This window comes from Achroia grisella, unplaced genomic scaffold (genome assembly GCF_030625045.1).
Source record: "Achroia grisella isolate CSIRO2021 unplaced genomic scaffold, CSIRO_AGI_Agris_v1 utg660, whole genome shotgun sequence".
NCBI lineage: Eukaryota > Metazoa > Arthropoda > Insecta > Lepidoptera > Pyralidae > Achroia > Achroia grisella.
The window spans coordinates 1,654,129-1,668,198 of NW_026712984.1; the positions used below are offsets into that span (position 1 = coordinate 1,654,129).

General features: G+C 35.6%; 1 protein-coding gene across 1 annotated transcript; it reads left to right on the forward strand.

Moving 5' to 3' along the window:
* The first annotated feature begins 7,088 nt into the window (after positions 1-7,088).
* LOC131849658 (caspase-7-like) lies at positions 7,089-14,070 on the forward strand. The gene is made up of 6 exons (XM_059199770.1): positions 7,089-7,362; positions 7,754-7,941; positions 8,786-8,949; positions 9,639-9,869; positions 12,595-12,708; positions 13,986-14,070. Exons 1-6 carry the CDS (start codon positions 7,089-7,091, stop codon positions 14,068-14,070), a joined length of 1,056 nt encoding a protein of 351 aa, XP_059055753.1.

Consider the following 14,070-nt stretch of genomic DNA (forward strand, 5'->3'; position numbering starts at 1 on the left):
TTATAAAATTTATTTTAAGATTTATGAGAGTACAATACGGTAAAAACATGAATCTATGAATGAAAATAGTGGATTGAACGAATGAATTAAATAGAAATGTTTGACAGTTAAAATTGCAATGAGCAGATGAATGATGGAATGAATGATAGAACAAGAAGAACCCGGTAGGGTTGCCAGCAAATTATATCCTCCCGTTTTGAAGAGTGTTGCCAAATTGCCATATTTTATGCTATATCTGGCACATTTACGTTGTTTAGCATATAGGTATATTTGTTGTTTTGCATAACGCAAAATTTTGTAGCATATAATTATATTTATTTAACAAAAATATAACCTTGAAATAAATGATCCGAAATAATTCCACTCACCAAAGTTTGTCCTTATCACACTTGCAAGTTATGAAGGGAATAGACACTCGTCTGAGTAAGTAACGCTATAGCGATGAGGTTACACTACTGTGCTACAATCATCCTAACTTGTTTGACAACTCACTATGGATCTGTAAGAAAACTAAAAACTCCATCATATCCTGGAGCTAGAAGACCGGCAGTAGCTCTAGGCTGCAGATTAGTAGAAGTCTCTAATGGGAAGCCAACACAACGAATTCGCTCATAGTGTTAGGACTGATTGCAAAAATTTATTTATTTATTTTATTTAATTCAGGCAACACGGCCCATATTATAAATACCATATAGACTAACATAAATAAGAAATAATAATAAAATATACCTAAATTCAAATTGTCTCTATGGTCACGGCACTGACGACGGCAATCTGCCACGGTAGATACACCACCCCCTTCGGCCAGTACTTCTCTTTCATGAAGGTGGGCAGCATGTTGGTGGGGACCTGGACTACGAAAGCTTGAAGCTCGCGTTGTGACTCGATTCCAACTGCGTCACCCTCAATATCAGGTTACTTTTGGTTCGGATATCCCCATGTTCCTTGGTGGCGTAGTGTAGGCGGGATAAGTTAATATGCTTGGTAAAAGCAAATACATATGAAAAATAAATAAATAATTTCCTGTGCTATTATGATATTTAACCTATATCAAAAATAATAATAATATGATTATTGATATACATATACTCTATAATAATAATAATTATTAATTTTACCTTCCTAATTTCCTTGTTTTGTAGATAAATACGTACCTACCTGATAGCAATTAGTGATAGCAATTTTTTTTATTCGAACTAGATGTGACGTGGAATGAGTGACCTTGGCCAAATGAAGAAAATATTAGATTACAACCCAAAAAAGTTTCACCATTCTACTAAAAACATGATGATATTTTCATACAAGCTTTCATCTCCACTTAGTTTTGACCTGTAACTTTGGTATACGTCACATGGCGTAAAAAACCAGTAAAAGCTGTGAACTTGAGGCAAACAATTTTTAATAATAATTATTATTATTATTATTAATTTTTCCTACCTAATTTCTTTGTTTTGTAGATAAATACGTACTATCACTTTATATACTTTATTCCTGATAGCATATTCTTAGTGTTATATAACCAAACCATATTACATAATCGATGCGAAGTTAGGGACGTACATTATTGCTATGGAACGAAATATGAAGTCACAATAAACAAAATTTTCAACTACGTATAAATTATTACTAGCTATTAACTTTTTTTAGAGTTAAAGAATTTATTTAAACCAAAAACAAAGTTATAACAATAAGATGTTAAACGTAAACAACTACATTGGTTTATAAAAATTGTGTTGCAGTTATTTGCGCCTATCTCCAGAGCATTGTATACAATTTAAATAATAACAAATGAATATTACTACTTAAGAACATTTAGAGAAAGATAATATATATAAAATAAACCATGATACTTATAGTTTATGAGCATTAGAGCGCGTGTGGGTGTGAGTATTATAATAATAATAATAATTTCAGGACAATTCACACAACGCCATCTAGACCCATGTTAAGCTAGCTTAAAGCTTGTGTTACGGATTAGAACCCGTAACACAAGCTTTAAGCTAGCTCAACATATAATATGTAGTCATAACCAATACAAATACATGGATATATACTTTTTTCGTAAATACATACATATTATACATAGAAAACATCCAAACCGATACAAGCAATCATACTCATGAATACATATGTTCGTACCGTGCGAGGAATCGAACCCGTGACCATCGCAAGTAAGGAGGTGTCTTAAACCGCTCGACCACCGAGGCTGTCATATCTATACATATAAATATAATTGGAGTGTCTTTTTTTAATATTGCAATAACCGTTTTTTACTACATGCATAGGAATATAAATATGGTACATACACCAAAAGAACATTTTTTACAATATTTGTCTGTCTGTCTGTCGGTGAGTTTGTTCCGGCTAATCTCTGAAATGGCTGGACCGATTTTGACGGGACTTTTTTTAGCAGGTAGCTGATGTAATAAGGAGTAACTTAGGCTACTTTTATTTTAGAAAAATAATGTTATATTTCACGCGGATGAAGTCGCGGGAACAGCTAGTTTATTTATATAACTTTAATTCACACAGCACATTTGGCCACCATGCGGTATTTTCTACCAGTCAATAATCAGCAGTGTAGAGAATAATTGTTGGCGGTGCAAAAATTTATATGGAAATAAAAATTTTGATATAAATGTGAAAAATTAAATAAATAGAGAGATATATACATATATATATATAAATTCCAACTATATATAATAAATTCGTCATTTTTGAAGCTAGAAGCTTGAAACTTATTTTTGATGCTGTTGATTAAATATAAATAAATAGGTCATCGAAGTTTATAAAAATGTTATCCTTAAGAGGGTAAATAAAATAGGGGATGAAAGATTTTAGGTAAATTCGTCATTTTTGTAGCCAGATCTATGAAACTTTTTCAAATGGCTTTTTTGGGTTAGTTTATAAAATACCCCACTAATATTATAAATGTGTCTGTATATCTGTCTGTCTGTCAGTCTCAGGAATAGTCGTCAGGTTTTTGGCCCCCATTTAGCCCCTAAGCCGGTGGGCCTCTATGAAGATTTTCCTGACGTTAAAAAAAAACGTACGTAAGAATCGTCATTTTTATTTTAGGTTGGTGATTAAATATGAATAAAGAAAAATGGATTGTTCGGTATTTAAAAGAGAATTAAATGTTTATATGTAAATATTGTGTCATTTTTAAAGCTAGAAGCTTGAAGTTTAATTTTTAGCCTATTTATTAAATATATATTTAGAAAAAAGTTATAAGGGGTTGAAAGAGTTATGTATATTAGTTATGTATGGAAGTATCGTTATTTTTGAAGCAAAAAGTATGAAACTTTTTCATTTGGCTTTTATTGGGTTAGGTTATTAAACATTTTTTTTCATTATTTGGTCAAGGTCACTATTTTACGCGGACGAAGTCGCGGGTACTTACTTATTAGGATTATGTATGACGAATACTATTAATAAAACCTCCTGTCACAATTTATTTAATCTTATCAATAATATCACAGATAACACAATATTAAAATATTAGGTACATGCAAAAATATGCTTTGTTCTATATTAGTATAATATTTATAAACAGTGAAAGTAGACGTGATATGTGTATAATATATGTTTAATCCGTATTCCGAACCTCCTTAGTCTAAGCAGTTTGTATCACCGGCTTGCTTACTGAAGCAAAGGGCGCTTGGTAATACTGGCCACAAATAAACATGTATGTATTTGTGGCCAGTATTACCAAGCACCCTTAAATTAAATTAAGAATTTAGAATAAAAAAATAATTGAAAATAATAATTGGAATAAAAAAGACGCTCCGTATTTTTAACTGATGCAGGTGAGCAACTTGTAAATTCGATCACTAAATTAATCAACTTTATGTGTTCCGGTAATGTCAATCCAGAAATTGTTCAGATTCTTTTCGGCACAAGCTTCATTACCCTCACTAAAAAGGACGGAGGCGTAGGACCCATTGCTGTTGGTCTAACACTACGACGTCTGGCCTTCAAAATTGCTGTTCGACATATATTACCAAAATTAAATTCGGAATTCGAACCCGTACTGTTAGGCTTCTGTGTAAAAGGAGGGTTTGAAGCAGCCGTCCATGCCCTATGCTCTTTTCTAACTTACGGACGTTTCTAACTTGTCTAACGTGTTGCTCAAAATTGATGTCAAAAATGCATTCAATTCGGTAAACAGGAATACCCTGTCAACGGAAATAAAACAACAAACATCGGAAATATATAATTATCTTCTTCTCAGTTACGCTGACCCAACAAAATTGTTATGTCCTCTGTCTGTCTCTCTGTCCTCGAAAGTAGGTTGTCAACAGGGTGATCCCCTGCAATTTTTAGTTTGGCTATAAATCTGATAATCAAAAATCTAAATTCTAAATTCAACGTTTGATATTTGAACGACGGATCTCTGGGAGGTGATGTGGATACTGTGTTTTCGCACCTTTTTTTAATCAAAAATAAATTTGAAGCCACTGATTTGGAGCTCAATTTTAGCAAATGCGAACTTTTTATAAATAACTGCAACTTAAATTTAAACGACGTAAAACATAAATTTAATATTTTGACTCCAAATATTAAAATAGTTACAGTAATTCCCTTTACCTTTTAGGTTCTCCAATTTTTGATGAATCAAATTATATTAATAATTCAACTGATAAGTTTCAAAATTCTGCTGACCGTCTACTTGAAATCAGTCCTCATTATTTATTTATTTATTTAATTCAGGATACATGGCCCATATTATAAATACCTTATAGACTAACATACATAAGAAATACTAATCAAATATGTAAAATAAAATTGTCTCTATGGTCACGGCACTGACGACGGCAATCTGCCACGGTAGCGCCGATAGACCACCCCCTTCGGCCAGTAGTCCTCCTTCATGAAGGTGGGCAGCATATTGGTGGGGACCAGGGCCACGAACGCTTTGAAGCTCGCGTTGTGGCTCGATTCCAACTGCGTCACCCTCAATGTCAGGTTGCTTTTAGTCCGGATGTAGTCAACAATGTCCTGTTCCTTGGTAGCGTAGTGTAGGCGGGATAGGTACATTGCCGTGGTCGGTGTTGCGGCACGTAACAAGAAGTTGGGCCCTGTCAGTGCTGTGCCACAATGGTTTCGATTGACCCTCTTTGTGCGCCTCTTCTTTTGTACCGTGACAAAACCATCATCGTCACGGTCAGCAGACTTTGTACACATAGGGGTCATTTTCAGAGTCACTTTAGGCTCATTCCGCTGAGCAGTTGGTTTTTTAGCGGCGACGGTGGAAAAATCCTGGCGCTTTAATAGCACCGCGGACTTTGCTGGTGCTGCTTCCACTTGCAGCGGTGCGGGCGCTCGCGGTGTGCGGGCAGGGGGCGCGGGACGAGGAACGACGTCGGCTCTCGGCGTCACCGCATCGGTCGTAGGTGAAAACGCTGACTCGATAGTCACGGCGGACTCATCGAGGCATGCTCCACGACGCGTGTTTACATTTCTAGCGTCATCAGATGACCTAGATAATTTTCGTGAATCACGCAAACTATCTACTTCCTTGCGCAACTCAATAATGGTTCCCTCGGACACGTTTAATCGTAGCGTCACATCGGCCAGGCTCTTTTTCAAGGAGACGATGTCCTTGAGCAGGCAAGTAACGTCGACGTGGTCGAAAGTGACGGGAGGAAGCTTGTTAATATCCTTCGCCACAAAAGTCGGCACGTCATCAGGATCGGTCACCTTCAGCAGCGCTATGATATCTTCTAGACTTTTATGAGTGCCGTCGCGTCTGCGAGACACCATCTGTTCGCTCTTGTTGAGAGACTCATAGAGCAGGACCTTCGCCTTCGCGATGTCGTCCTGGCTGAAGTTGGACGTACATATCTGTACTGCACTAATTTCATCCATTACGTCCAGTTTTTGCTGCAGGAACGCGAGGAGCTCGTTAACCACAAGTTTATCACACATGGCCTTAGCAAACTAGCACGGCTTGCGCCGCGCCGATTGATCCGTATATATTTAATTAAAATAATACGTGCACATCTGAACGCGCGTACTGTCATTATGCACTTTGCATCTTAAAATTCTGTCTTTTCCTCTCAAAATTTACGTTCGTGCTCCGTTGCTGCTCCTTCTGGAAATACCCAGATCTTTTGACACAAGTAGACGATGAATAAAAATTATCTTAAAATCGGTTCTTAATATGCAGCTAAACGAGCAATCTTGGACCCAAGCATCCCTACCCATCCTACCTATTATCATTAATTAAAAAAAATAAGCTACATTGGAATTTCATCAATTATGACAATTTTTAAAAATCCTTCAACGTAAATGTTTTTCTGGCTAACATGACTACAGAGATGAGAAAATGATATAGTCAGCCATTGTACAGTCCGCTTATATAGTCATACTAGCTGACGTCTGCATCAGACTTGATATTTATGATTATATTTTGCCCAATTTACATAACATCTTTCTAAATTGTAGCCTATATGTTATTCTGAAGTATAAACTATGTTTCTGTAAAGTTTCATCAAAATCCGTTAAATAGTTTTTGCGTGAATGTTTAACAAACATCCATCCATACTCACAAACTTTCGCGTTTATAATACTCGTATTAATAAGATTTGAAGATCCACCTGCCATTTTCTTTACGTAAAATCTTAACATACAAAATTATCATCTACACTGGAGGCGGTAAAACAAAATTTTAAAATGTAGGTATAATTAGTTGCTTATGGACTTAAAAAGTATACTATATGAGGACGAATTTAAACACAAATTTAAGGATTTTTTATTAAAGAAATGTTATTATAAACGTAAATTATTTATAAATAATTACAATATTGGATATATTGTAATTATTATAAAATTAACATTTTCCTTTAAATTATATGTATTTAATTTGGATATTAACTAGTTAATATAAATTATGTAATACATTTAAAAATTCAACACAATGTAAATTGTTATGAATAAAATAAATTAATTAATGAAATATAAACGGACAGACAGTTTTCGTATATTATTTTATTATATTTAAAGATAACAAGGATTCCTATCTTTATAGAAGATAAAGAAAAAAAGACAAAGATAAAACGAAAAAAGAGGAAATCATTATTGTCATGAGTTCGAATGCGATAGCTTTCTCTCTAGATGATGACGAAGAATGGGAACAAAATCAGACAGATTATGACGTCACTTATGAATTGGAGAGACACTCGAATGACCAGAAAGTTCTTCATATTTTTAACCAAATCAAATGTGATGGATATGGTGAAAGATTTGGAACGGTATATGATGCTAAGTCTTTGCAGAAAACTTTCGAAGCAAAAGGTTTTCGTGTATTTGTTCATAACGACAAAACTCTGATAGAAATTAAAGATATACTCGACAAATGTAAGTATTGATCACTAATCTAATTACATCGCATAGTATTTTTTTATGGCTCAATACAGAATATAATATTCAAACATTATACTAGGATGGACCAATAATCAGTTTGTTTGGAAGATATGTTTCCGTTGAAGAGCGAGTTAAAGCAGTGAAATTACAAGCAAGCAATGTATGGTTGTTTTCACGGGATGTCCGTAGTGCTGTTCATGTATTATAGGCGAATGTTACTGCTTAATATTAGGGTCGTCAGCTTTATACCGATTCCTATGATCTACATAACATCTTCACGTATCGAGATATCTTCACAAACTTAATCTCATTAGAGTAGTCAAAAACCAACTATTAACAGCATGGGGGTATTGAATGTAATATTACAAATAAAATTTGCTTAAAGTTTCAGACCAAAGGACTGCAAATTTCACAGATTACGGCTGTATAGCGGTAGCCGTGCTTACTCATGGATGGTATAACGGAGAATTGAGAGCCAAGGATACGAATTATAATGAACAAATGATCATTGACTACCTGAAAACGAGCACCAACAGGACCTTCATCGATAAGCCTAGAATTGTAATTATTCAGGTAATAATTTATTAGGTAAATTTTGTATAAATCATCCACATGGACAGCTCTGATTCAACTATTTCAGCTGTAAGCAACTTGCTCTGTGACTTGTATTTCAATTGAAAGGTGAAAAGTGGCAGTGAAGTGTGCGTATGTTAAACGCGCATATATTTGATATTTTCTTATTAATTCAACATATTTTTAAGTATTTTTGTGATAAAAGAGTATTTATTAATAGAGACATATCTATTAATAGTGTAGATGACAAATTTCTTTTTAGTAATGTTTACTTATTTTAATAGTGTTAAAATAAGTAAACATTATTAAAGGAGATCTGCTGATCTGTTTTTTGTATACAATTTATTTACTTTTACGTTTTTAGTTTTACCCTACAGATACAGTTGCAAGCCCAAATTTAAATAAACAGGATTAAAAGTTTACAAAACTAAGACTATCCAGTTTAAAAACAGAACACAGTAATAGTGTTGCTTGATGTCATCAGGTTTTTAATAAAAGTATTTAATAAAATGATACTGGTGAAATTCTTTAATTAAGAGGCGCGCATATTTTAAAAAGGACGCTGCCAAATTACTATTCAGGACTTCCCAGGATACTTCTGAAACTAGGACATGTCCTGGGAAAACAGGATGGTTGGCAACTCTACTTTACTCGGAAGCTAGTGACAAACATACGCTATACAGAAAAGTTTGTTGAGTTTATTTTAACCATTTTAATATATTCTACTTCCTGACAGCCATATTAAACAGAATTAATAGTCCTAATTAATATCAATACCCTTACATCCCGTTGACCGATATTGTCCCTCATTTTAGTGTAGTATTTAGAGAGTTTGTTGTTTTAGGCTTGCAGAGGTGAAAATGACAGCTGTGGTGTTGGGGTGCATCAATCTACAGGTACACTAGAGCAGTCAAATCTTGATCATGATTGTCAGTGTCATTATACATTGAATTTGGAACCGGATATGTTGGTTTTACATAGTTCTTATATCGGAAAATCTTCTTTCAGGTAAATTTGTACACTTCTATATTAATAAGTATATACAGTATTTTTTTATGTACTTGTAATGATAGATACATAGAAAATTTATAATGATTACGTTATTTCCCTTTAATGTTATTTTTTAATAAAATAATTGAACCCCTTCTAATTGATATTTGCCGTGTAAATGTACTCAATATTTCATAATTTGCTAACTCAAATAACATATTGGACGGTTTTAACCAATATTCTGTGAGGCATACAATGTCAATATTAAATTTACTTATACATAATTCTATCTCTAATTCTGCCAAGACAGCAAAACTGATTTATACAGCGCCAGTATAAATCCTTTATTTATTTACGGATAAATGGTACAATGCAATGCTAGTATAATATATAAAAATCTCGTATGGTGTTAGTCGCCATAGTTCTTCAAAACCATTGGACCGATTTTGATGAAATTTTGTAATGTATACTCGGTAGATCTGAGAATAGGGTTAGATACCTTATTCTCTCATTTTTTTTATTGCCCTAAGTAATAAGGGTGGCCCAACGGAAAGTTTTTAATTTTTTGGGAAAATATTAATATATTTTGCATTAAACCCTGAATTTTCACCCTCCAACCCCTATTTTTTATTTTGATATAAATTTTTATGATAAAACATTGTTTGGCGGTTCAGCTAAGCATTGTATCAAAATTTTATTGTCTACAGGCCGGGTACGGGTTCCTGGTTTATTCAAACCCTTTGTAAAGAGATAGACAAAAGCGCGTCTACCACTGACTTGAAATCTATTATAACTACTGTAAAATGCAAGGTTGCCATAGACAAGACTCATGAAGATACGATAGACAGGAAGCGGGCAGGCAAGACTGGCAATGTCTGGCTGGAGAGAGTGACAATATATAATAAACAGATGCCTATGTCGTCATCTACATTAACAAAGTAATTTTTATGAATTATTTATCTCATTTTTTAAGTAACTGGAATGGAAATCTATCTGTTAGCCCACCTGATGGTAAGTGGTAACCGACGATTACATACATGTACAAAGTATATGGTCTTCTTCTTTTGTTTCAATGGCAACTAACTACATATACATATTTAAATATATTTTCCCCAATATGTTGCGACGACTGTTGCGCATTCTGTCGCATTTTATAGGTCTTCCTTAGTGCAGGATTTTGGGCACGAAGGACAAGTCAATAGATGTGCCATAGTCTGGGATGGCGCTCCGCAGTCACAAGCCTCCCGTGAAGCGACACCCCACTTTACCAAGTTGTACCTGCAGCGGCCCATCTGGGTTCGCAGTCTGTTAAGCGAATTCTAAGTGAGCCATTGCAGGTCGCTACCTGGAGGCAGGTGTTCGGCTGGTTGAATAAAGTCCAAAGGAGCGGGATGATTTAACTTTTATAAGTACTTTACATAATTTACTTTGGCTTTATGTGGCTGGGTGGTCAAAGCTCTTGTCCTTCTTAAAAAACTGTTCCTGCTTTTTAAGCCACTAATTTTGCTGCCACTAATTATTATTATATTAGACATTAGAATTTATTAAAGTGTATAATGGATGAGAGCAAATTTGACGCAAGAGTTGAAACCCCAGTCGTTAAGTATATCGTATGCTGCTGATAAATTGTCAAATACGACACCGGTTATTTGTCCTGTTTCAAAGCTAGTTTCAATGTGCTGTGTGAGTTTTAGGGTTTGGTTAGAACACGATTTACCTGGTCTGAATCCTGCCTTTCTGGTATGAGTTTTGGGTCTAGGATAGGAGGAAGAAGGTTGAGGAGCATTCTCTCAAAGAGTTTGAATGTGTGGCATAATAAGGATATAGGTCGGTAGCTTTTAGGTTCATTTAGGCATTTTCCGGGCATAAGAAGTGCTACAACTTTAGCTCTACGCCATGATTTTGGAATATTATTATTACTTGTTAGCAAGCATTCATTACATAGGTCAGTAACCATGCGAGTGCCATAGGCCCAAAGTGTTTTATTTGCTCAACTATCATATCGTCAGCCCTAGTAGCTTTTCCGTTCTGCATGATGCCAATGCAGTCGGTAATCTCTGATAAACTAAATGGGTGACTGATAACGTTAGTAGCTGTGGGTGATTCAGTTAATTTAGTGCTTCTAGGCAGGCAGTGGAGAGGTTTGCCATTTAACAAGAGATCAACTCTTGAGATACCTCGTTAGCTGTAATTAGTCCTGGATTTTTGGGTTCTGGAGGTTCATCAGTCAGTTTTTAGCTGTAATACATGCTTTTTTGCTATCATGTGTCATTTTCATTTCGGAAACAAGTTCCATCCATTTTTTTCTGTGATCCTCTCCAATTTTCCGCATGAGATCCTAACCAGTCAGCAAAGTTTCTTCTGAGAAGGGATCATTATTCTATAGCGAATAATAAACAAATAAATAATGTGAGAGAAGCATAGCCGATTCGCCACTAACACCAGGGACGTATGATGTCCGACAACCTCTTGGTATGTTCTGGCGTGAGCAGAACTGAACTGTTTATACAAACTCGTCATAATTATTTGATGTTGGGGTCAAATTTTATAGTTTTTGTAGTCTATGCTCGAAGAGAATTATTCCCAATCAGCCTTTGTAAAGATAAATCTAAAAAGGTACTATAATGGGGCGCACTGCGGCGACAACCCGACATTCAATAAGCTCTTTTCCTACTCAAAAACACAATATTGTCACTAACGAATATAAGGTCGGGGTTATAGCCACGCTGCCACCGTCTGCTGTTAAATGTTGCAGTGAGTTTAGCATTGTGGACAAGGGTAAGATTCTCGACCTCTGTCCACTGTTCGACAGCATTGCCGTTATTGTCGGTGGTAGCATAACCCCATGAGGTACTATGGCTGCTGAAATCACCTATTACTAGTTTTATAGGTCTGCCGTAGATAATTGGAGCGGCTTTGAATGTAAAAGGAATATTGGGAGGTTTGTAGACGGAGGTGACAGTACAATGCCCTACGTCAATCGTTATGATTTCTATGTCGTTATCAGTAGTGCAAGTAGATGAGGCAAGTGACATTGCGGGTTTTGTGAAAACTGCACTTCCTTACTTGTCATGTGGGACTAGTGACATTCCGGAGATTACTGGTATGCTAGCGTATTTGTCTCTATGGGTTTCTTGTAGGCAAAGGACATCACACTGCGATTTTTGGCAGAGATCTGCCAATAGGATAGATTTAAATTGTGAGAAGCCCTCAATGTTAACTGAGATCACATGTAGAGCGGTGTTTATAGTTGTCATTGTGGTGAGAGGATTGGCCAGCCTAGACACTGCGTTAGTATATGGTGGTGTAGTATATAGTGCTTTAGCGCCGCTTTGAATCTGATGGCCGCGGGTTCGTTTAATCCTGAGGATTAGTTGTATTGGTCTTTATTATATATGTATTTCGAAAAACAAATCAATTTAAGTTTTATTTTATACAAAGTAGGAGCCCAATAAACATACGGCTTATGTGGTGATAAACCGTTACTGTAGCCTATGGATGCCTGAAACATCAAACACCGACCCTTAAGAAATTTATTTTTATTCTAATCTAATAAAGTATTTCTATCAGTTGTCTAACACCAATTAATACAAGCTCTACGTAACTTGGGGACTAGAGACGCAGTATGAATTATACTATTATTATTATATATTGTGATTTAAGGACACTCTTCCTGCGAAAGTATCAAGGAGAGCAGTCTGTAAACGAAGTGTCGCCTATTGACAAGGCATGTGACTCTATTTTGCTGTGTTTTTACAACGTGGTGGAATTCATCAGGTAATATATTGTCGTTATCACCGGTACCATCTCTCACTACCATCATATTCATAGTCTACTGTTGACGTTACGACTCCCCATAATACGAAGATATTTCTATTAGTTATGGTAATTTTGTGTCTACTCAATTCTAACATTTAGCACTACACTCGCGAGCAAAAGTATAGAATCATTTACTTGGAATTGATGCCGCGCGATCTTGATTACTTAATTTGTTAAGAGTAATAAAAATTATATCATTTCAAAGGTTTAAGTTTAAATTGATACAAAAGTTCATTTAAATCACACCATTATTTAAGAAGTTATCCCGAATTATGTGAACAGGTTGTATGTTCAATTGTTTGATACGTCACGAGTTGCGCCCTATTGACCCACTATAAAAGCATGCGTTATCGGATTTTCTTTACCCCCTCCGATCTATCACCCGTCCAATTCAAACGGGGATCGAAATTACGACGGACTGAGCTGAGGTTCGAATCGCTAGCGGCGCCCTCAGATTAAAGTCGTATTCGTCAGGCGCGGAAGTTGCCCATAAACCGCACTATAACTCCTTCCGCGGGTTTGGAGTACCATCAAGATCATTAGATCTCAAAGAAAGAGCTCTCTGTAGCCAAAAATAATAAGGTTTGGAGACCACTGTCGCTGTCGCTGTGCTGTTAATGCTTTATTAGATCAGACATATATTATAAGGAACATAATTTAGACTGAGGGAGGGAGAAATAGGATTTCGACCTGGAAGAACGTCTTCCACACTCCAAACACTCCAAAGTAAACAATGTAACATCAAACTTACTCACCGTTGCTTAGGAACGTCCGGTTGTGTAGTACAGTTTAACGACCACGCACTCTAGAGTGTATATTTTAATAAAAACAATGATATTATATTAATTTTCTTTTTTTAATAGTTAAAAATACGGAGCGTCCTTTTTATACCAGTTTATATTATCAATTATTTTTTTATTCTAAATTAAAGTGGAAATTTAAGTGGTTACATGTATTTATTTGTGTCCAGTGTTACCAAGCGCTCTTTGCTCCAGTATGCAAGCCGGTGATACAACCGGCTTAGACTAAGGAAGTTCGAAATACGAAACACCCAGATTGGCACAAACATTCATAATCATAAATACAAATGTTTTGTGCCGTGCGAGGAATCAAACCCGCGACCATCGCAAGTAAGGTGGTGTGCTAAACCGCTTGACCATCGAGGCCGTCAATATTACTTGCATTGTTTATTTTATTATTAATTATTTATTTAACTGTGTGTTTTGTTTTCTCAGGACTTGCTGCTATCTGAGGAGAAGACAGAGACATTTCGATTCAGAACCCAACATTGCGCTCCTGAATAGAGCCCGCAAGAATTGA

Coding starts and splice junctions, on each gene's coding strand:
- LOC131849658 (XM_059199770.1), top strand. CDS start 7,089: ATGAGTTCGAATGCGATAGCTTTCTCTCTAGATGATGACGAAGAATGG. Junction 9,870..12,594: donor TCGTCATCTACATTAACAAA/GTAATTTTTATG, acceptor TTGTGATTTAAG/GACACTCTTCCTGCGAAAGT. Junction 12,709..13,985: donor AACGTGGTGGAATTCATCAG/GTAATATATTGT, acceptor TTGTTTTCTCAG/GACTTGCTGCTATCTGAGGA.